At 39.2% G+C, this 23,071-nt stretch overlaps 1 protein-coding gene across 1 annotated transcript in view; it reads left to right on the forward strand.

The window, feature by feature from the left end:
• Positions 1-23,071, forward strand: part of KCNH5 (potassium voltage-gated channel subfamily H member 5) — a 154,723-nt gene that overhangs the window by 97,141 nt on the left and 34,511 nt on the right. The window contains exons 8-9 of the mRNA XM_054400289.1: positions 9,428-9,627; positions 21,403-21,655. Coding sequence (XP_054256264.1) covers positions 9,428-9,627; positions 21,403-21,655 — 453 coding nt within the window. The remainder of the gene's footprint in view (positions 1-9,427; positions 9,628-21,402; positions 21,656-23,071) is intronic.

The raw sequence follows: 23,071 nt of genomic DNA on the forward strand, positions 1-23,071 counted from the left end.
AATGAATTTAGATTGGACATTAGGAAAATTTCTTCACCAAAAGGGATGTCAAGCCCTGGAACAAACTGTGCAGGAAAGTGGTAGAGTCACCATCTCTGGATGTATTTGTAGATGTGCTGGGGAACATGGGGACTTGGCAGTGTCCAAATACTTCAAGGAGATAGACTACCAACATCACATAGAAGATTTTGTATAGAAAATTTTGCCTGGCTCTGTCCAAAGATGCTGAGTTTGTAGAATTGAGAATGACATGGAAGGTGCTTCTGTGGATTACTTAGATGGGTTAAAAAATATTACAGTTTAGTGAAGCCAGTTTTGTGGCCATTCTACAGAGTAGAATTATTTTGAAAATAAGATGCAAACTCCATATCCAAATTGGAAGCTTTTAATATTCATTATTAATGCACTTAATGTTGTTCTAAAAATATCCTATAGTTACATATGAAAATCTATCCTTGGAGATCAAGCTGATGAATTAAAATCCAGAAAGAAAGAACTGCTGAACAGGAGTAGCATTATCTGACTTCAATCTCACTAATACTTTCAGGCAGGTATTATCTAAGCAGGCAGTGTTATGCTAACAGGTGTTCAGCACACCTTTCCTGGCTATTTGTGGTTTGTGTTTTATAGCTGGGATAATTTGATTGTTGCAAATCCATTCCTGCTAATTGTGCTGAGATAAAATTGAATGATTAATTAAATGAATAAAGAAAGTCAGATTTGAAAGAAGTAGGAAGAAAGGAAAATCAGCAGCCCATTCATATTCTATGTTCACCTTTACACTTCCATACAGATGTATCTGTGTGTATGCAGATATATGTATTTGTGAGTATCTAAACCACACCAACATGTATATTTAGATAGTAAAAGCTTTTACCTTGGCATCTGCAGAAAAAAAATAATAAGGTAGAAGCAGAGAAATAGGAACACCGTCGAGAACAGTCCAGAACTTTGAAGGGGTCTTTAGAAATTGCTATTATATTTTAACATGACAGGCAGTTTAGATGTTGTTCCTCAGTGAGCAAATGATGTTCTGGCATCCTGCCTCCGGCAACATTGCTATCTTGGGTTCATCTTAATGTGACAAGAACTCAGTGTCCCACTAAAATATTCGCTTTAAAATATTAAACAAAAAACCCAGCACGAAAAAAAACCAAAACCTTTGCAGCTCAAATCCAGCCATAGTCAGGTGGTTTCACATGGTAATACTGACAGCTGCCAACTTTGCTTGGAGAACTTTTTTTCTGGAGATGATCCCTTTGGTTCATGTGCTTGCATTCAATAGTGCTGGAGACCCTTTGTGTCCTGTGCTTGTTACTGCTGACAGTATTGACATGGTGAGGCACAGTGAGGAAGGTGTATGGCAGGGCTTTGATTCACAAGTGTCAGTGTTGGCCAATAATGACAGCAAAGACAGCACTCTGGGTTTGTTGGGTTTTTTTAATGGAGAAAGTAATGAGAAAGATTTGTGTGATGGGGAGATGATTGTTTGACAGAATTCAGCTTTTTTTTTTGTTTTTGCCTTTCTTCTTTTTTTTTAATACTGGAGAGGTCTGCATGGAAATGAGGCAATGCTAAAGATAATATTCAAAAATGAAGAAGAAGATAAATAAGGGATGGAGCAAAGTTATAGAGGCATAGGGTTGCTGGCATTCATAGTGACCACAATTCTTAGGAATTTTGGTCATCTGCTGCCTCTTTGCTTTCCTTCTGCACCAACTGTAGTTCCTTTAGGAAAGTAATTGTGTTGTAACTGACATTTAACATTGCACAGGACTTTTTGCAGGGTGTGAAATACTCATGTGCCATTTGGTAATGAGGATATGGATCTCTGAAGAAAGAGGAACAATGAAGCATTAGTATCAGAAATGGTTTAGTTTCTTTCACTAGTTAATTATTCTCTGTCTTTATGTGACCTGTTAAACCCAATTTCCACTGTGTATGAAATATGTAGAAGAAACCCCAACTCCCAGCCTCTGACTTACAGAGCTTTTAGAGAAAAAGATTGCAGAATGAGGGCTGCTACACTACAAGACATGGATTTTTTTTCAAGCAAAGTGAGGTTTGGCACTCAGTTAACACAGGGTCAAGCTATTTGCCCTGCTGCTTGTTGTGGTGAAATTGCAGCCATTTTTCAGGCTGTGCCTTCCACATGATGCTTGACACCCTTGAATAATATGATGAGGGAGAAGCAGATCCTAGCAGACCCAAGGCACTTAAAGCTTTCCGTTTGAATGTAAATGCATGAAAATACATCCAAACGCAATGAGGATACCACTGAACCTGTTCAGGGCTGTATTTCTGATGGCTACAAACATTTCTTCGGTGAATCACCAAAGTAATTAATAAGATGGGATGGCTGTAGTAGGGGGTGTTTAGCACAGAATCACAGAATTATGAGGGTTGGAATGGCTCCCAAGGATCATCTAGTTCCAAGTCCCCTTGCCATGGGCACGGACACCCTCCAATAGATCAGATAGCCCAGAGGTACATCCAGCCTGGCCTTAAAAACATCCAGGGATGGGGCTTCCACCACCTCCCTGGGCAACCTGTTCTAGTGTCTCACCACCCTTGCGGTGAGGAACTTCTTCCTAACGTCTGACCTAAATCTTCCCCCCTCTAGCTTGGATCCATTCTCCTTAGTCCTGTCACTACCCAACACCCTAAAAAGTCCCTCACCAGCTTTCTTGTAGGCCCCCCTCAGATATTGGAAGGCTACATTAAGGTCTCGGAGTCTTCTCTTCTCCACACTGAACAATCCCAGCTCTCTCAGTCTGTCTCCATAAGAGAGGTGCTCCAGCCCTCTGGTCATTCTTGTGGCTCTTCTCTGGGCACGTTCCAGTATGTCCATATCTTTCTTGTAGTAGGGTTTCCAGAACTGGACAGAGTATTCCAGGTGGGGTCTCACCAGAGTGGTTTAGAGGGACAGAATCACCTCTCTTGACATGCTGGCTACACTTCTCTTGATGCAGCCCAGGATAATGGTTGTCTTTCAGGGCTACAAGTGTACACTGGCATCTCATACTTAGCTTCTCATCCACCAGCACGCGAGGAGGGAAGATGTGTGTGAGTTCAAGCTACTTGGCATCTGCATTGTCTGACCCAGGAAGCATTCAGGTCCTCATCCCCAGAGGGGACAATGTGTAATTTTGTTGTCTGTGCTGCTGAATAGCCTTAGCCAGCTTCAACTCATGCCCATCACTTTCTCAGGGTTAGAAGCCAAACACATTAATATCTATGGACAACAGTAGTCTTAATTTAAGACTGTGTTTTGCAATACCAATTCAGCCAGCCTTGGATTGCAACTGTGTGCAAAAATATAGCTGTTCAGCTCCTCACCATTTAAAAATTAGTGACTGTAGAAGTGCAGTTGAATGCCCTTATTTTATAAGAATTCATGCATGGATTATGGAAAATGCCTAACTGCATCCAAAGCAGCTGTTGTGCAGTGTACCCTATAAAGGTTAGAGCACCAAGTGTGAGTTCCTACAGTTTGCTACTGATAATCTTCTTAATTACATAATTAGTCATCAAACAAGTATCTCATCAATGTTAACAGGGATGATTCAGACCTGTCTTTATTATCATTATCCTCTTAATTTAGAGTTTGCATTACTATAGTAGAGGAAGGTGTTAAGTCAGGAATGTCAGCTGGACCCATGGAGGAGCCATGCATGGATGGCCACCACCTCCTTGCATTGGCAATATGGGACCTACATCTGGATGCAGGCACTATGTGTAGAGCATATAGGCCGTGGTGGTGATGGAATAAGACTGTCCACGGTATGCATTCACTTAAACACAATTGCATCCAACTGCCCTCCTGTTTTAAACTGTCAGATGATTTTGGTGAGAAGTTTAGAGGTGAAGTTCACTGACTTTTTCCCATTAGCTGCCACTGCAGAGCAGGTGTAACAACGCGCTGTTGGGGCTTATGGAGGATAAGTATATTGGATTACATGACATGGGATAGCACAGTGATATAACTGCAGGGGTAATTGGAGGAAAGAGTTTTTGTTTTGGTTGTTGGTTTTGTTTTATTTTGGTTTGTTTGGTTTGGGTTTTTTTTTTCCTTTGGATACTTTTGGAAGTGGACACTGCATTGGCTTTGCCAGACGTCACTCTGAGTAGTGCCTGCAAAAGTTTTGCAATATAATCAAATGTATTAAGGTCAGGTGGAAAGAAATTACAAAAAACCTGGTCAGCTTTTAAAATAATAAATCAGATAATTTGGCACTGGGCTTATATCTAATTAGATCTAACATCTATATATGTTGAAGTTTGTGTTGAGTCTCTCCTGAATGATGTAGTTTTAATAATTTTAATCTAATAATCTTACAGGAATATCTTAATTCCAAAAACTCATTGAAGAAGTTTCAGCGAGGCTCAGGATGCAAAAATGAGTATCAATATTTTCCCAGGATCAAAGCCTCATTTTCTTCTTTACATTGACAATTTAGAGGCATAGTGTATATACTTAGATTAAAAATACTCTAACATACAGCAGACCATATAGAAAATTATATCTCTCAGTCAGACCTTCAGTTTCTAAGGACAGATGTTCCTGTCTGGACATATTTAGCAAACAGTCCAGACAATATGAGATCTGAAATGCATTGGGATAATTTAAGTAACTGTGACATTTGTTTTTAAACAGGCAGAAAGATTAGTGTAACACTATTGCTAAATAATTCCAAAATGTTTTATGTATGTACAAATATAACAGCACACGTTTTCTATACAAATTATACACCACTTAGTACCTTGAAGATAATTTTAGGGACATTTTTCAATGCTAAGGGGCAAAAATGGAAATTAAAATAACAATTGAACCATCTATATCGTTTTTAGGACTGAGAAAAAGTATTTCTACATTATATCAAATTGATCTCTATGGAATCTAATGAAGAGTATTCCAGATTTCTACTCATAGAATAACTAAGTAATGAGTGTGGCATGACTGTAGGAACATAACATGAAGCATCTGAAGAAATATAGTTCATTAAAGAGAAGGTGAATAAATGCAGTTTGACCTAACTAGTCATTTCAAGAAATTGGGTAATTTTGCCTTCAACCTCTGTAACGTCATCTCCCATTTCTTGTAAACAGAGAGCCTAAATTAAAACCATTGAGCTACTATAGGGAGATTAATACCTTTAGAGATTTCTTTAGGGATTTTTTAAATCATTTTCCTATCAAGAAAAGAACAGCATTGTATTTCCTTCAGAACCTTTTGTAGATGATATTTACTGCCAGTTCTGCCTGCCAAAATTAATGAAAATACAGCAAAAGTGAAATACCCTTGCTAGGACTCTTCTGCCTTTGTTAAAGATGAGGGGGAAGGTTCACACCTGGCACTTCAATGACTGCTCATTAAATAAGGATCCTCTGAGAAATCTTTGTTTACTAATTACAGTCACTGAGTAATTGATAAAAAGCCTTAAACGTTTGAGGGCTGAGAAAGGCAACAGCAGTTCCCCTCTCATCTATGCTTGATGGTCACCAGCATGTCCACATGTGCATGTGTCTGCACATCTGCATCTGTGTAGAGTGGGATCTCCTATGTGCTCCAGAGGCAGTTAGCTTCCTGAGCTGAGACACCTCTTGCCAACTGATTTGCTGATCCAGCTCATCTCTCTGTGCAGTGCCGTCTCTGCTGTATTTGCAGCTAAAGCAATTACTTCAGCCTAAATTTGGATGGGGAAGGTAACATTTATTTTTAAAGCAGGCTAACCTCTTTTCATAAGATCCTCCCAAGCAGAGGACCATCTCCCAGCAGAGGAGTGTCACAGTAGGTGTAACAACTGCCATGCAAATTTTTATTTATGTATTTATTGTTTTCTTACTAGCACAAACTTGGTTTGTTGCATACCAAGACCTGCAAAATAACAAATATTGGCTTTTTAAAAATTACTCCCTTTTCTAGGTATTGTGTAGAGAACAAGGGTGGAGGGCTGATATACAGAGAAGTTGATTTTCCATGACAAATTATGAAAAATGTGCTCTCCCAAATAAAAGCAGCAAACCAGTTCCAACAGCTACCAGTGCTGGCATAGGGAAGCACAAGTGAGGAAAGACTTTGATTTTCACAGCTTCAAAGCTATGCCTCAGAGTAGGTTCCCTTTAAATGTTTTCTAAAGGCCTCCCCCCTGTGCAGTAACCTGTGTGAGAAGTGGATTATTTAGATGAACTCAACAATGTGTCTTTACTATTTTCAACAGGAGGCAAGGGAAGGCTTTGATTTCCAGCAGAGCAATAATATTGATTTTGTCTGTGCAGCTCTTGAAGCTTGGCAAGATTTTGCAAGCTTGATTCAATGACTTATTCTTTCTTTAATTTCTTGTACAAACATACTCTGTTTAAGCACAGCTTTGCAGGATCCTATATTAGAAGACAGAATTTATCTTCTGGCTGTAAATTTTCTGCGAATTGTCTGTACTAAAGAGTTTGTTTATTTGTTTGGCTGGTTGTTTTCTTGGGTGCTAGTTGCTTCAGACAAGCTGTTTTCACCATGGCATTCTTAGCTGTTTCTAACCTGGTAGGTGTCAGAGTTGAATTTCCTTTTCCCCAGCTTTACAGGGCACCATGTCATGTTTTCAGCCTGCCTTCTTTGTAGGTTTGTGTGGCCAGCTAGGGTATATGTGTCTAGCTGTAGCCTAGCTGTAGTTACAGGCTTGCATAAATTTTATTCATGCAGAAAAGCAGTGTTTTGGGGAGCTTTATGGTTTTTCTTCACATTTGTAGTCACATAATCTAGAAATGCATCTAACATGAGAAAGCAACAGATACTGTTCATTCACCTATGTGATCAACTGAGTTCATGATAAATCAGCAGCTATTCTTAAGAAGGATGAGGGATGTTGCACTTAAGTGACACTTCATCAAGTTTGTCATACTACAGAAGACTAGAAGAGCAGAGAAAGCTGAAGAAAAGAAGAAAGAAAAAAGTCAGGTGACATTCATCTCTCTTGGCTTTTTTGATAATCTGTATGCTCTTATGCTCTGCACTTTGCAAGAGTTTATGTATATATATATATATATGAATGGATATAGGGGTGCAGAAACTTTCAGTAACTGACAAATATAATACAACAATCAGTAAAGCCAGGAAAAAAACCTGTCCTTACAAAGAGCTTTATTTCTGGACATCACACAGAATATTAGTCTACTGTGTTTTCTAAAACTGAACCCTCATGTTCACCTTTGCTACACATTGTATGACCTTATTTGATATCATCTTGTGTGTTGAGATGAAAAGTCCCCAGGACTTTGTAAATACAATGAACACCATATTTCTGATGAAGATCAGCATGTAATTTTTGGATGGGCATAGTAAAAGGCATTGTGAGAAATACAATTTTTGTTAGGTATCAGGAAAGCATCACATTTCTTTAAAAATACCACTGCTCAAATAGGGGTGGTGAACAACAGTAAATTAGTAATTAAATAAAAAGACTGTTCTGGAATGAGGTAGAAATATGTTGCATAGGGGGAAGACATTATGCACTGAGAGACAGAAGGCATTTTGTCCTTCCATAGTGGGTTATTTATTGCCATCTGTAGGCTGTGGATGCTTTTTGGAAAGCAATATGGAAATGCATAGCTGAATTCTGCTATAAAGAACCTCCAAGCAAAGATTATTAAAAATGACAGGCACATTTCTGTGTATTTGATAATGTCAAGAGCAGAAGCAGTGCTGCACATTGGTGTTATGAGATATCAGAACAATTCTCTTTTCTGCAAAATCTGTACTGCCTAATGGAACAATGTCATTTTGGGCTTGCTTGCAAGGGTGGTTACATTTGGAAATCAGTAAGGCACCTTAAATTTGCTTGACTTAAAACATCTTTCAATCCACCATGACTCAAGATAGCACTAGTGAAGATATGCATTTAAGTTTTTGCTTAAATGCTTTGCTGAATTTAGGCTTCAGCAATTAACTTCTCCAACAGCAGGGTTCACTGCATTAGATTTGTAACAGTATACTGAGGCTGATGCCATTTCAGTTGAAAATGCTTACTTAAACCACAATTTTTTCAAATGTGCCATGCCTTTCTTTGGTGTTGCACAGCTGAGCTGACTAAGCTGACAGCAACAGTGGCCTGTTTGGAAAGGTGAGAATCAAACCAGAAGAGAATGGCTGAGGTAGTGCTTCCTACTGTACCATGTCCTTGTCCTGATTTAGTAATATGTCCTTGGAAATAGGACTTTCTACTGTTTGCTAATCAAATTTTTCTCTCTTTGGAATCATTAGTGTCTGGCATTTAGAGTTGACATGACATACCAAAGTTATCTGGTGGGGCTGGCTGTGAAGCTGGACTTAATCTTTCATGTGCATATCTTGGTCATTGACACAGGACCTCCTTTGTGTAGATATCTCCTTGCCAAGCTTCCCAGATTCTGTTCTTCTTCATTTAATTTCTTTTTTTTTTTTTGGGGGGGGGGGGGGGACTGAGGCCACCCTGTACTTGTAGCACATGCTAGCTGAGCTGATCTTACAAGAGATCTGTATGATTCTTTGGGTAGTGCCTTTAAGGTTTAGTTTGGATGAGTATGGAGTTAAAATGCACTATTTTAAAATAAATCCCTGTGTCAGCATGTGTTGAGCTGAATCTGCTGCTGATATTCAATACCATGCTGCAGTCCTACCAGTTTCAAAGTGAGAGTGCTGACTAGAGCAAAGTATTATGGGGCTCCAATTTCAGGGCTCGAAGTTCCGATTGTATCAAGAGATGCTTCCTGTTCTGGTTGCTGCTTTTGGTTTCTGGGTTTGGGGTGCTGATTGCTTTTTTTTTTCTTTCGTTCCACTGGCCTGGCTGTTGGCCAGTGTGGGGAGGGAGATCGGTCGCTGGCTTCTGCTGCCTCTTCTGCATTTTGCTGTGTTTTTTTTCTGCAAACAAGTTGAAGTAATTGTGCACTGTATTAACTCATTTTCCAATAGAGCTCTTCATCTCAACCCAGAGTTTGGGTTTGTTTTTTTTGTGGTTTTGTTTTTTTTGTTTGTTTGGGGTTTTTTGTTTTGTTTTTGTTTGGTCAGTTGTTGTTTGAGGTTGTTTTTTATGTGTGTGTGTTTGTTTGCTTTTGGGGGGAGTTGTTTGGGTTTTTGGTGCTGGTGGTGGGTTTTTGGGGTCTTTTTGGGGGGTATTATTTTCCCTCCCTTCTGTGTTGGGGGAGAGCACGCTGTGTTAACCCAGCACAGTCCATATTTGTAAATTAAGGCACATCAAGTGACTGTATGACCTGGATGGGTGAATCCAGTGAACAACTCTGTATTTGTATGTGTACATTAAGAGAAGTTTTACAGTGATGTATTTGTAGTGATTTGTAACCATACGTGAAATTGGTTTTGACATGATACTTGAATTATGAGTAGCATTTATTGGAACCTACATATTTGATTTTAATTATTTTTGTGGTTTTTTTCCAGCACTTCTTTATGCAACTATCTTTGGGAACGTCACCACCATTTTCCAGCAAATGTATGCCAACACCAACCGATACCATGAGATGCTGAACAATGTGAGGGATTTCCTAAAATTATATCAAGTCCCAAAAGGCCTTAGTGAAAGAGTCATGGATTACATTGTCTCAACGTGGTCCATGTCGAAAGGAATTGACACAGAGAAGGTATGAGTAAAGGAGGTAACGATCTAGATAACAAGAATTCATGTCCACTATGTACTTAGAAACGGGACTGTAACAGCATGTAATTTACTAACCAATTCTTAACTGCATGCTACTCCATTCTTATTTATATGTTGGATCAAAACCTCAATGTTTTAAAAAAGGACTGGTTTGATGCTTTGGAAATATGCCTTTATTTTTTCGTTATGGTAAATGTTTTCTGTGTCTCCTTTGCCTAAATACTAAATAATTTTAATGGACTTAACTGTTCAAATCAATAGGAAATCGGTCTTCATATTAGTCCAAGAACATAATTTAGTGTCTAACTTACATCATTATTATTCTGAAAACTATTGGCATCTGTGAGTTGCAATGAAATGAGTTGATTGGCTTGGATCTTCTGCTTGTATCCAGGACACTGACATATCCATCATCATAATTAGTATAGGATTTAATAGCAGTAGAGATTGATCTCTCCAAGCTAAAATCTCTCAGCTAGAACTTCTGGCTTTTGTGTCTTCCTTAAGGGATATGCAGAAGATGTGACACAACTGGCAGCAATGTAAGGTGGAAGTACTACAGGACTTTAGTCCTCTGAAAGGACTGGTCATTTAGGTTTCTTCAAAAGCTGATTTAAGGAGAAAGTCATCTGTGGAGAGTGATTCATCTTCTTCCAGGACAGACCAAGTGAATTGTCCTGAGGCCTTGATTTCTCTGTGATATGTGCAGTGAGTGGATATTTTAGAGAACTGAATTCAGATGGGAGGGTTTCCACCTGCAATAATTTGAATGTAGGCAAGACATAATAGGTTTAGGTCTAGATTTCTGGTCAGTGGAGATTGGTGATGCTCCTATGGCTTCTGTGGACCTGATATACATCAACTGAAATTAGGCATTCAAGCTCTATGAAGTTTTCCCTCATAAGAAGTTAAAAGCAAGTGTCCAATGGAGGGTGAGGAAGCATCATGGTAGATTAATATCTTAAAAGGTCTGGTGCTTGCAGAGTTTTGAAGTTGTTGCTGCAGTTGAATTTGTTTTGTCATATAGGATGATGATGCAGCTTGTTCAGCTATACCAAGATGAAGTTGCTACACTGATTTAGTCTTACATCATCCAGATGCAACATCAGTTCTTGTTAATCATCTGCTGTGAAATTCAGTTTGCCATCACAAACACCTCTCTCTTAAAGTAACAAGGATTTTGATTTTTTGATTCTTGTGTTTCACTATGCCACATTCTTTGATATGTTAACTTACACACTAATACCCTAACTTCCCAGTGTTGATTCAGACAGTGTTAAAAGCCAGCTTTTATATCGTAAACTCCTGTAAATGCATTCTGTCCTGTTGTGTAAACTCAAAACCATGTTAAGCCAGAATCCTGTATTATTCTGCAGTTTAATTAGATTGTAACGATGCTTTGCAGTCAATTAGGAGAACCTATGCTTTAATTACTGATGTTTCCTTCCATAGTTTCCGCACGTCTGGTTTTATAGATAACGAAAATGCAGTTAGAGTCATAAACTTCAAGTCATGGTAAGCAGTGTTCTCTGGTCTGTACCACAGTAGTGGCTGCTTAGTCAGAGAATTAATATGGCTGTAAAATCTGTGACTTAGGTTTCCAACAGGCCTAAACTTAGGCCTGGATCCAAAGACTATGTAAAACAGTGGAAGGATTTCAGGAACTTCTGGATCTTGTCATTGGTAGTTGCATCTAATCAACCTGTTATGGAAGAATAGAGACAAGATAAATGTAAGAACTTGAGCACGTGTTTGAATGTTTTGGTGTTTTGTATCCCTTACAGCCTGTAAGTCTGCAAAAGCAACAGCACCATCAGCCTGTAGTGCCCTTATTGGGTATCCCTGGGTCTGTATGAGTGTAAAGATCAGGCAGTTTGCTTTTACCTGCAGGACCTTGGCCAAAGTTGGGATTTGGTTTAGCAAAAGAATGGAAAGCTGTGTTGTATCCAGGCAGCCTTCCTACCTTTAACTCCACCAGGAAAGTGTTTGCTTCACCAAAGCAAATGAGAAAACATAAAACCCAGCTGAAAAATGGTAGAAATAGTGGTACAGATACTAGTCATGCCAGGGTGGCTCTTTTCCTTTGCCTTAGTTCCTTCATTACCCATTCAAGCCCTGTCCAGAGTAGGTTGCAATAGAGGTTTACTGCCCCAAGTTTTGAATTACTTCTCTAAACTGCTTTGTCCAACAGCCTGGATGTGACCTTAGAGGTTTCTTCCAGTCTACTTTTCAAAGCTTCAGCAATGTCTCTAGATATCTTTGCATCACATGATTTCCCATTCTCCTTAAATTTTCAGTAAGCTTCTTATCTTGCAAAACACATGTGCTCATGACACATGATAATTAGTGAAAAATTTCTCAACTTTTCAGTTTCCATCAGTTTCCATCATTCAAGGATGTTTTCCAACCTAACATATAGTATTACATCCTAAACTGTTCCAAATATATCTACATTGTCACACTGGAATGTTTTTGCAACATTTCCCACAAATTTATCATGCATTTCATTCAGTCACTCAGTGTGTTGAAATGGCTTTGTTTTGGAATTCAAATTCAGGGAACAAGAAGGTTAATGTACTAAAGAAGAATGAAATTTCTTAGAGTGTTACAGCAGGTTTCTATGGTGATTTACAATCCTAGTAATTTGATGGAGTAAAAATAAACACATGTGCATATGTTTCTTTGATAGTTACAGACTTTAAATTAGTACGCTTGAAATTAAAATACAACTTAATAACTTTAGTGGAATTACTCCCACTTAGTATGTGTGGACTTACTGTATCAGATCTCAGCTATTTATCCCTGAATGACACATTCAATACGTAGTCCCAAGGAAGATCTGGGCTGAAACTGAACATCTAATCCTTGTTGCTAATGAGAGCAAGCTGTCCCAAACAGAATTTTGCCTTAAAGCCTCAGTCTGTTACTCCTGTGTGTGGAAGAGGACTTACTCTTCCACAACGAAGTGGTGGTGCCCTAAGGACATGATTTTTGCTTCCCTGTACTCTTTGGGAATAGCTCATCTTCAAATCCTGTCTTCAAACCACGCTTGCTTCAGCCTGTCTCTGAGTCTTCACAAATAGGGTATTAACATTGACACTAAAAGCATTAGCATATTTATTATTATTACTTAAGGGGAAGCAAGTGTCCTCTGATCCATAATCTTAAATCTCTTAAACATGAAAGCTCTCTTCTGACAGCTGGGATGATACATGTAATACATGCACATGGACTCTTATCTCCTGGTGAAACAACATCTCAAGCAAGATGGAGGTTTTAATTTTATTTTTTTTTTATGTTTAATGCTACAGGTGAGCAGAGCTAAAAACATTGCAAAACTAAGAAGCCTTTGTGCTAAACAGTGTCTCTCATCCAATGAAACCTGTTATTTTGAGAGGTAAAAAGAGGAACTACGTTCTCTGCATATGACCATTTTAAGCAGCTGAAAAGAAAAATCTCTGCAGTGATAATTTGATATCTGAAACACACTGAATTCAAATGTCTTAGTTTTTATTGAAATTTCTAGGCAGCAAATGAAAAATTTATAGATATTAGCTCTTCTGTATGAAATAAGTCATTATACATGAAAGCAGAGCAACCATTAACTAACATGCAGGATATCTCAAGGTCTCATCTAATGATAATGTTCTGAAATGTCAGTAAAACCCAAAGATTTTCTCTTCATGACCCCTATGCTTTTGTATGACTTAGAATTTGCTCAGAAACCAATTAAATAAATGTCTATCATGTTTTAACAGTCAATTGCTTCAGAAGAGCCAGAGGTTGAAAGAGAAAAAAGGCATCTAGTCTCAACCTAAGTGTCAATGGCAATTTAATAAATGAGAGCCAATTTCACATTGCAATGACTGAAAGGAAATCATGGGAAAATGACTCAGTATTAAAACTGTTCATTGCTGGCTTACTAAGCTTTCATACAGGAGAGATGGATTTATGGTAAATAGACACAGATTGTAGCTTTATTAAACATTAATCTACTGAAGGACAGAGCAGTTTAGTCATGTTTGCTGTTAGTAAGCTCTTAAAGAGCATTAGTGGTATCCTGAGATGAAAGGAGACTCAGACTGCCATTCCTAGTGTCCCATCACATAGAAGCATCTGTAAGTGCTACCTTTATTTCCTTGTGGATGACCAGGGTAGAAGACTTCAAAGCTTCATGAGAACTTCTACAAAATTAGGTGTGACAGCTGTACAATTCCATGCTGAGGAGGGAAGGTAAAAATCCTTTGGACAAGTATTTTTGTTTCATTGTAGAGGCGAGGTTGTTGGTCATTCCTTGCAGATTGGGATGAGGTGGACAAGAAGTCTTCCCTCACCTCACAGAGCTGAGCTAGGACCAGGTACTGTTGCCATCCATGGTTCTTTGGAGAATGGGATGCAGGAGAGATGGTCAGGGTCTTACTATCCTTCACATGGGTCCAAGAGTGTGGTCAGTGCACCAGTGGGGCTTTCTGTTTCACCTTTGTGGATGGTATGGATTATTTACCTCCTGTATGCACTGGATAATCCAGGAAGGATTATCCATGATTATCCCTGCCTCTTGAATATGTTCATTTTAGGGTTGGTACAGATTAAACTATGAACTTGTCATGCATGAGGAAGTGCCAGGGCTATGGAGCAACTCATGAGCTTATTTGCTCGGGGAATAAGTACCTGAGTGGACAGGTCAGGCACTTTCCTGAGCACTACTACCAAGGGAACGCCACAGAGGGAGTTCCAGAGACCACATCTAGTGGAAGGTCTTCTCCTAATGCTTTCTTAACGCTCTCACTCTTCAATGTCTTTACATAATGCTGCTTGTTAGAAAGTAAAGCTACCTCCAGAAGCAGCACAAAATAAAGTCATCTCTTGATCAACTTCATTGTTCCAACAGTGACCTTTGTGCCAGAGATTGTCACTCCAAAAGAATGCTATGACTATGCCATATTCTTTTTGATGTCTCTGTTTCTTTATCTAAAATGTTTGTTTGTTAATGATCGAATTGGCTGTAGTCTGATATCCTTGGCCACATTAGAAGGTCATGTAATGACTGTCCATGGGATGGATATTATAGGAAAGCTGAAACAATAAAACCTTTGACTTTACAGCCCTTAGGCAATCTGAAATCTGTTACTTTGGGTCTTCAGTGAATGTTACTAGTATGCCATGCTTTCAGGTGCCTTAGACAAACCAAAAGGCCCTGTGCTGGTGAACCACTTGATTCCTTAAAACGTGTGGTGATGACTCTCATCTTCCCCTGTTTTCCAGACCCTTGGCCGGGTTCTTTCTGTGTTCACAAGACTAAATTTAATATAATCTAGAGCCAGTTTCCAGGGATTTTTGAATGTCTCTAACTTGCTGTTGAGTTGAAAGCCAGTTAATTTTTTTTACTATACTACTAAGTCTAACCATTTTGATTATTGGCTCAGTTCAAGAGAACAAGCCAAACTCAGCTTGTTAGACCTTATTTTCAGATCTCAATTTCTGAGCATTTAAATACAAGTGAGCTTGGATTTTAATGCAATTAAAATGATCATGGCATTGCTGCTGAAATTTAATTCTTAGTGCCAAGATAGTCAGTAATGTATTAAAAATTAACATAATGAGTACAGGGTTAATAACTATTCAGTTCCATATATCACCTTTTGAGTTACTTACAAAATTACCTGATTATTACAGGAAACTGCTCTGTGATTTGCTAATGAGCTGTTTTCTTACCTTTGTCTCTTTGGACTTTTTCCAGTGCTGAATGCAATGCTTTTAGCAAGGTCTGCAAAAGAATTCAACACTCAAATGAGCCAAATCCTTCTAAAAATCTGAATAACTTCTTCAGGTGCCTAGAGGGTATCATGTTTATTTGAAAAGAAATTACTTTGTTTATGAATGCTAAATACATCTGAGTGGCCCTTCTCCACAAAATAAAAAGACCTGTCTGTGGTCTAGAACTGGTTAGAAGTTGGCAGAGCTCATTTATTGCCAAAGCTGGCACTTTTTAATATCTCTAATATTTATCACACTTATTCATTTAGGAAATGGTCATTTTTATTCCACTGTGTCTAAGCTCTTTGCTTGCATATCAGTCAATATATCCCCTAGATAATAACCCCCCAAAAGTGAGAATCCTGTGTGCTTAAAGGGAATTGCACATAGATAGCATTTATAATTCACTGGCCTCTACCCTTTTTTTGTTAAGAAGTCTTAACAGATTCTGTAATATTTGTTAAACCGTCCTGTAGTGTTTTCCATCTGGGGAAAGTTGTTTTTTTGTTGTTTTGTTTTTTTTTTTTAAATACTTAAACGCATCCTAAAAGATGCTCTTTGGGCATACTCTTAATCTGTGCAGGGTTTGTTTCAATTCATTTGCTTTTCTTTGAGTTCCTTGTAATTTCTGCTCCCTGCAGAGTTCTTTGAGATGTTCAAGGCTTTATCTTAAACTGCCTGAGCATGCTGAGGAAACGGGTGGGAGCAGTTAAAAATAAGATGGAACCTCCTTGGGAATTTTATTCCCTCCTTACAAGTCTCGAGCTGTATAGATAGTGAGTTGTTTTGTGCCAATTTCCTTTGAGTCTTCCAAACCTAGTTACTGCCTTTCCCAGTCTCTAGCAGCACCCACAAGCAGAATTGGCATATGCCATAGGGTGCTCTAGAGATGACAGTGATGTTGAATGTCTGCGTTGGGTGTCGTTGTGTTGGGGTTTGTATCAGCTGGGTGCCAGGTGATGATGGCAGAGCTCAGCAATTGTCTTATACTGACTTTGAGGAGGCTTAATTTGCTGTGCAGAGAACGAAAGTGGTAAATGTTATTTTGTGCTTTTATTTTCTCCTCTCTCAGCTTTGTAGTGGTTGAAGTCTTGATGGATACTTGTGTAGTGTTCACATGTGGCACAGAGCCTTGATCCTTTTTTGGTAGAAACACAAGCTTATACAGCCAACAAAGATTTTCCTTTGGTTAGAATTCTACTTTCTCTTCTGATTTTGCTTTGAAACATAGCAAGTTCTGTTCTTTCGTGCTGTTTGGGTGCATATGGGAAAGCTGAATGCAAAGTCTGCAGCTACAGATTTATTACAGAACTTCTGTAGCAGCACAAGCATCTGGTCCCTGCAGACTGCCTGCTCCAAGTCGTGTGCTCCAAACCCATCAGTTCATAAAGTGTTACAGTATGCAACCTTAATATCCTGTCTTGCTTATAAACTACAGCTTTTGCTGAGAAAGGTCTTGAAATCTCTAAGGAAATGCTTGGACTTGATCTTTAACGTCTTTTGCAGCCCAAATGATTCTGGGATTCTGTGGGTTTTGATGTGCTGATGCTGGAATACACAGGCTAGACCAAATGCCCCAGCAGAACTGTGGGTTCTACTGACAGGAAGTGGTGGAGGCACTTCCCTAGCAGGGAGACAATAGATTGAGCATTAACAGGGTATCCTCTCCCTTAAAATGAATTTCTCTCTTATGGTCATATGTGTGCATTTGTACACCATATGGACTCATGTACAACCATGTTGTTGCTAGTTTGTACTAGTTACTACGTTTAGGTTGCATGCTGCCTTAAAAACGCTGAGATCTCAGAGCACTTCACAGTGAGAATGTCAAAATCTTGTATTATCAATAAGGGATCATTTTCAGAAGACTATTTGTCTGAATTTGAAGTGCCTGTTTTCTCATTTTCTACTGTTAGGATCTTTGGACTATTTATTATTAGCTTCCAAATGTTTCTGTTTGTGCTTCTATATCACATTATGTGTCATCTTTGGAAGCAGGAAAATTGCTACATACTGTAATCTGTCACCAAAAAACCCTTCCTACAGTACAACTAATAGAGAAGCTGGTGGCATCTGTGAGAGTCCTGAATTCATGACGTTGGTATTTGTAAACACAAAAGGAAGTGCTGCAAAGTAAAGTTGGAGTTCATGAAGTCTTGGAGCATACAGTAAACATATAGCTGAATATTGAGATTCTCTATCTTTGCTCTTCTTTTCCCCTATGTATGTCTACATTTATCTTTATCAGTCAAAGCTCCTTTGTCATGTCTTTTAATATTAAGTATTTAATCTAGCTGTTATATTTAACTTTCTTTTCTCAGTCCTTGCAGCATAGCAGGCAAGAGAACTGAAATAAAGAATAGTGGTTCCTAGTTAACTCTTGGATCGTTACTCATTTAGTGCTGTTAGCTGATAAGTGATATCTCCATACAGTCATATGTCACTAGGAGAATCGCTTTATCACGACATCAGAAAATTCCTGAATTGTGCTTTCTAAGATTGGCTTTTTCTGTGCAATGGAATTTTGTTCTGTTTGTTCCTATTACAGTGTGTGATAATAGATATGTTTGCTGTGTCTATAAAAGAGTAATGCTTTGACTGCTCACTTTTAATACTCTTTATTTAACTTTCTGGGGAAACAGCATGCTGCTTTTCATTCAGAATCACAGAATCAACCAGGTCGGAAAAGACCTCAGAGATCATCAAGTTCAACCTATTAGCTAATACCTAACACCTCCTGACAACTAAACCATGGCTGCAAGTGCCACATCCAATTTTTTTTTTAACACCTCCAGGGATGGTGACTCCACCACCTCCCTGGGCAGCCCATTCCACTGATCAATTACTCTTTCTCTGAAGAACTTTCTCCTCACCTGAGCCTAAATTTCCTCTGGTGCAGCTTGAGACTGTGTCCTCTTGTTCTGTTGCTGGTTGCCTGGGAGACCAACCCCCACCTGTCTACAACCTCCTTTCAGGTAGTGTAGAGAGCAATAAGGTCTCCCCTGAGCCTCCTCTTCCACAGGCTAAACAACCCCAGCTCCCTCAGCCTCTCCTCATAGGGCTTGTGCTCCAGACCTCTCACCAGCCTCCTTGCCCTTCTCTGGACACGTTCAAGTATCTCAATGTCCCTCTTAAATTGAGGAGCCCAGAACTGGACACAGTACTCAAGGTGTGGTCTAACCAGTGTTGAGTACAGGGGCAGAATGACTTCCCTGCTCCTGCTGGCCACACTATTCCTGATGCAGGCCAGGATGCTACTGGTCTTCTTGGCCACCTGGGCACACTCCTGGCTCATGTTCATCTGCTGTCAACCAGTACCCCCAGGTCCCTTTCTGTCTGCCTGATCTCCAGACACTCTGACCCCAGCCTGTAGCACTGCATGGGGTTGTTGTGGTCAAATTGCAGAACCCGGCACTAGGACTTGTTGAATTCATGTAGCTTTTATTCTTGAGGGACACAGTTAATTTACACTCAAAAAACCAAAGGGGCCTGCAACATCTCCAAATCTTACAGTAACAACCTCTGTAATAGTTTAACTGATTTTTCCTGTAGTTTGGAACCTTTAAAGATAAAATTTGGAAATTAGTCATGTATGAATGCACACATTTTTCTTAAGAGCAGAGACAGAGAATTCATGGCTCATGGCCTTGTTAAGTCAAAACCACTCATATTACTTGAAAGTATTAAAGGGATGTAAAAAACTTCTGACTATAATTTAGGTCCAAGAAAAGATAAAAATATTACAAATCCTCAATCATGATACAAAAGAAAGCAGATCTTTTCATTAAATTGCTATTGAGAAGAAGAAAGATCACATGTTTCTTTTTTATTGCAATAAAGATGAGATTTCTGTTTGATCCAGAAGTAGGGCTGAGGTGAAACAATCACTCTCAAAACTAATTTTTTATTCTTACTGGAAAAACTAAGGTGTGCCCATATTTCTTGTGGTAAATGGAATGGCTCAGGTATGTATAAGGTTGTAAAATTGACATTTGCCTCTAATGAAATTATGGAAATGTGATACAGGATATGGTCAACAGTGACTCAGAAAAGACATTATTACTAACGTAAATGAGGGTTTATAAAGAATATGTTTTGTCAAATGTGGTTATTATTAATTTTTATGATAAAACAGACCTGTGCAGAGTATTTTAATGTGCTCTGTACATAGTATTAAGCCAAACTGACTTATTCTGTCTTAAATCAAATAAAAACTAATTATCTAGCAGGTCTGGGAAGGTGGTTTTAAGTGAGAATACTTCATACTACAGGGGAATTGCCGAAGAGATACTCTGCCTTGTAGTGGTAGGCACAGGAATGATCATCTCTCTTGTTTATTCAAGATGAGGTTGAGAGAGGACCTGACCATATCTTATAAACACCTACATGTGGAAAAGATTTCTGATGATTGTGTGCCTTTTACCTGAGCAACCTGATGAGATCCACTCTCTGTTGGCTGAAAATTAAACACATTTTAAAAGAGAGAGTAACTGTCCATTGGAACAACTACACTACATCATTTGAAAGCATTAAATCAAAGCCTTTTAGGCTATAATTTTATTGTGCGTTCTGGAATTGGTATGAAAATTACGAGTGCATGAGATTAGAGCAGGTAGTTGCAGTAGCCCCTTTTAGCCTCAGACTGTCGTAGTACAGAGGATAGGAGACTAACTTCTACTTCACCTTTTTGCGTTCATTATATCTTTGACCACAAAGGAACTTTGCTCTCTTGAAATAAGGAAGGGACTAAATGGTATTAGTAAACTAAAGATTGTTTGCTCTTTTCTCCATGCTGTGCTTTAGGATCATTAGTAATGCTTTAAAGTAATGCATTTTATACTTCTGCATTAAACAGAAATGCAAATCATGGCTTTACTACAATATTAGCATGGCTGTTTGCTTCAAAGCTTAGTCAGGGTTACCAGAGTCTTCCTCTGTGTGCTAAAATTAAATGGTAGTCAACACATTGACCCAGTGTCCCTATATCTCTCAATATCTGAAGAGCAAGCTTCTAGTTTAATCAGATATTAAACAGTAGTATAGATCTGCAGTCTTCTTTATATGAAACTTCCAAAGTATTCTCATGCTCTTTTCTATTAATTATCCTAGGAAAACTTTAAAAGGTTGAAAATGCTTCTACCATTCTTTTTAGGGTTATTCGGACTTCAGGCTATTCAGGAAGATGTGCAGCTATTGAGCACACAGTTTACAAACCTAATGAGACCCACAGGTTTTTGCTTTCTTCTGGTATATTCGTGTTACTATTTCAATATAGAAAGCTATTTAAGGCAAGAAGTTAATTAATGGTCTTATTTAATTTATCTGCTATGAAGACATCTTCCTGTTCACAGTACAGCTTTTCACTTACTTTTACATTTTATAAGGTTTCTTAACACTTTTTTGCTCTAGTCTTAAGATCTTTGGATTTTCTAGTCTGTAAGCCCTCTCGGGCAGGTTACTTACTGTATGTCTGTACAGCTCAGAAACTAAACCATAGATATGTTTGCATACACATTGGTAAGTGGTTGCATCAAGACTTTTGAAGATTAGGATTTCTGGAGCAAAATATGTTGTTATCTATTGTGAATGGTCTGTCTTTGCATGTCTTCCAGCTTCTTCAGCTCTGAGCATCCATTCTGTGCTCCTGCAGGGGATGAGTGTAGCAGCAAGTGGTTAGTCTGGGCACCAAGTCTGGAGGGCTGTCTACAAACAGGACATACTTATGCTACCTGCAATTCTGGAAGTGTGGAAAGCATTAGTAATGAAAGCAGTCTAACAGAATAATCCCTTCTATATCACCCTTTCAGCTGCAGTGAAAAAGTCTACTCCAATTCAAGATAAAACTTCCACCATAGCCTTTATGAAACAACCGGATGGATGGATGCATCTTGGTGTCCCCCCAGGCAGATCTTAAGATCCTTCCGTTCAGTTATTTCATAAAGTGTACACTGGCCCCCTGTCATATTCCAAGCTGATTATTTTTCATCTTTCTTTTATTCAGGTTCTCTCAATTTGCCCAAAGGACATGAGAGCAGATATTTGTGTGCACCTAAACCGGAAAGTTTTTAATGAGCACCCTGCCTTCCGGCTGGCTAGCGACGGCTGCCTGCGAGCCCTGGCTGTGGAGTTCCAGACGATCCATTGTGCCCCAGGGGATCTCATCTATCATGCTGGGGAAAGCGTTGATGCTCTTTGCTTTGTGGTCTCGGGATCCCTAGAAGTCATTCAGGACGACGAGGTGGTGGCAATTTTAGGTACTGTGATCTCTATTGAAATGCTAGTGATTTGAATATATTTGCCTCTGCTTAGCTTTGAATATTAATTAGTATTGCCTAGCATCATCTGGGACTACAGGATGCTAGTGGTTGTCATAGGATAGAGAAGAGTCTCCAGAGATACTGCTCTAGAAGCAAGCTTTTCATCTTTTATGCCATTGGGAGTGCTCTTTCTGCTCAGTATTGCTCACTGGTCACAGTAACAGTGTTTTTGAGCAGAAGGGAATGGCATCTCTGTGCTAGACATCTTTTAAATAGCCTGGTAGAACAAATGTGCATTGTTTTATAATAGTGTCTCAGGAGGATTTGCACATTAGCCTTCACACCAGGATTTTCCCTTGTCTGTATTCTAGCCCAGAATAACACCTGCAAACAGTCTCTACAAGGAAGCAAAATTGTAATTTGTAGTGAACTAGCTTTACTGGAAATAAATGTTCTGATCTAACTGTGCAAAGAGATAGAAATGCACCACCTATCCTGCCACAGCTGTGAGAAGTCTGAGTAACGGGGAGAGCTCTATGTTAATCACCCCATCCCTCCACTGCGGTGTCCAGTTTGCAGTGGTGGGTGGGAAAGAGCCTAATGCAGACTCACTAGCTTGTATGGGATGGGGAAAGGTGTAGCAGATGGTGGGACTGAGTGGTCAGCACTAGTGTTGAGGCAGCAATCATTCTCAGTGACAGAACAGCATAATAGAACTGATGGCTCTACATGAAAACTGTCCAGTCAGTCTGTTTAAAACAGACCCTTGTATTGTAGAACTCATCTCCTCTAAAATAGTCACTATTTGCCTTCTTTGAAACTGGAGCTGTGACTCCCTAAGGGCAAATCCAGTTGGTGACCTTGTCCTAGGGGATCTCTCAGTCCCCACTGAAGCTCTGTACTGCTTCTTTCCTGTAAGGGTGACTTCAGAGGGCTCCACGGTTCCCTCTCATCTCTAATGTGGATGACTGCTGGGAGATGAGGTTACACTTAGGAGTTGCACTGGCATGTAGGAAAAGGCACGTGTGAGTCAGTACTGGTTTGAATCAAGGCTTCAGTTCTTTCCCAGCTAGCAGCAAGTGAGAGCAGAGAAGAAATGAGATTAGCCAAGGAGACTCCTGATGTGTTGAAGTAAAAGCTTGTGTATGTGTGTACTGCGCTGAGGTGGGGCTGGGCAGTGTGCAGGTGTGTGGATAGGACTGCATGGGGATAGCTCCCAAAAGGAGTAACCTGGGTCCTCCCAGATGGAGAGTATGAACTCAGAAAAATGAATATCCACGCCCTTGTGAAATGTCTTCTGCAGCTTTCTGTGCTCTAATATATACTAAGATCTTTTAAAATATAGATTTAATGTAACAATGAACCTGTTCCATATTCAGGTGTAAAGTCATTATGATGAAAACTCTTAAATAT

This window comes from Indicator indicator, chromosome 4, assembly GCF_027791375.1.
Source record: "Indicator indicator isolate 239-I01 chromosome 4, UM_Iind_1.1, whole genome shotgun sequence".
Taxonomy (NCBI): domain Eukaryota; kingdom Metazoa; phylum Chordata; class Aves; order Piciformes; family Indicatoridae; genus Indicator; species Indicator indicator.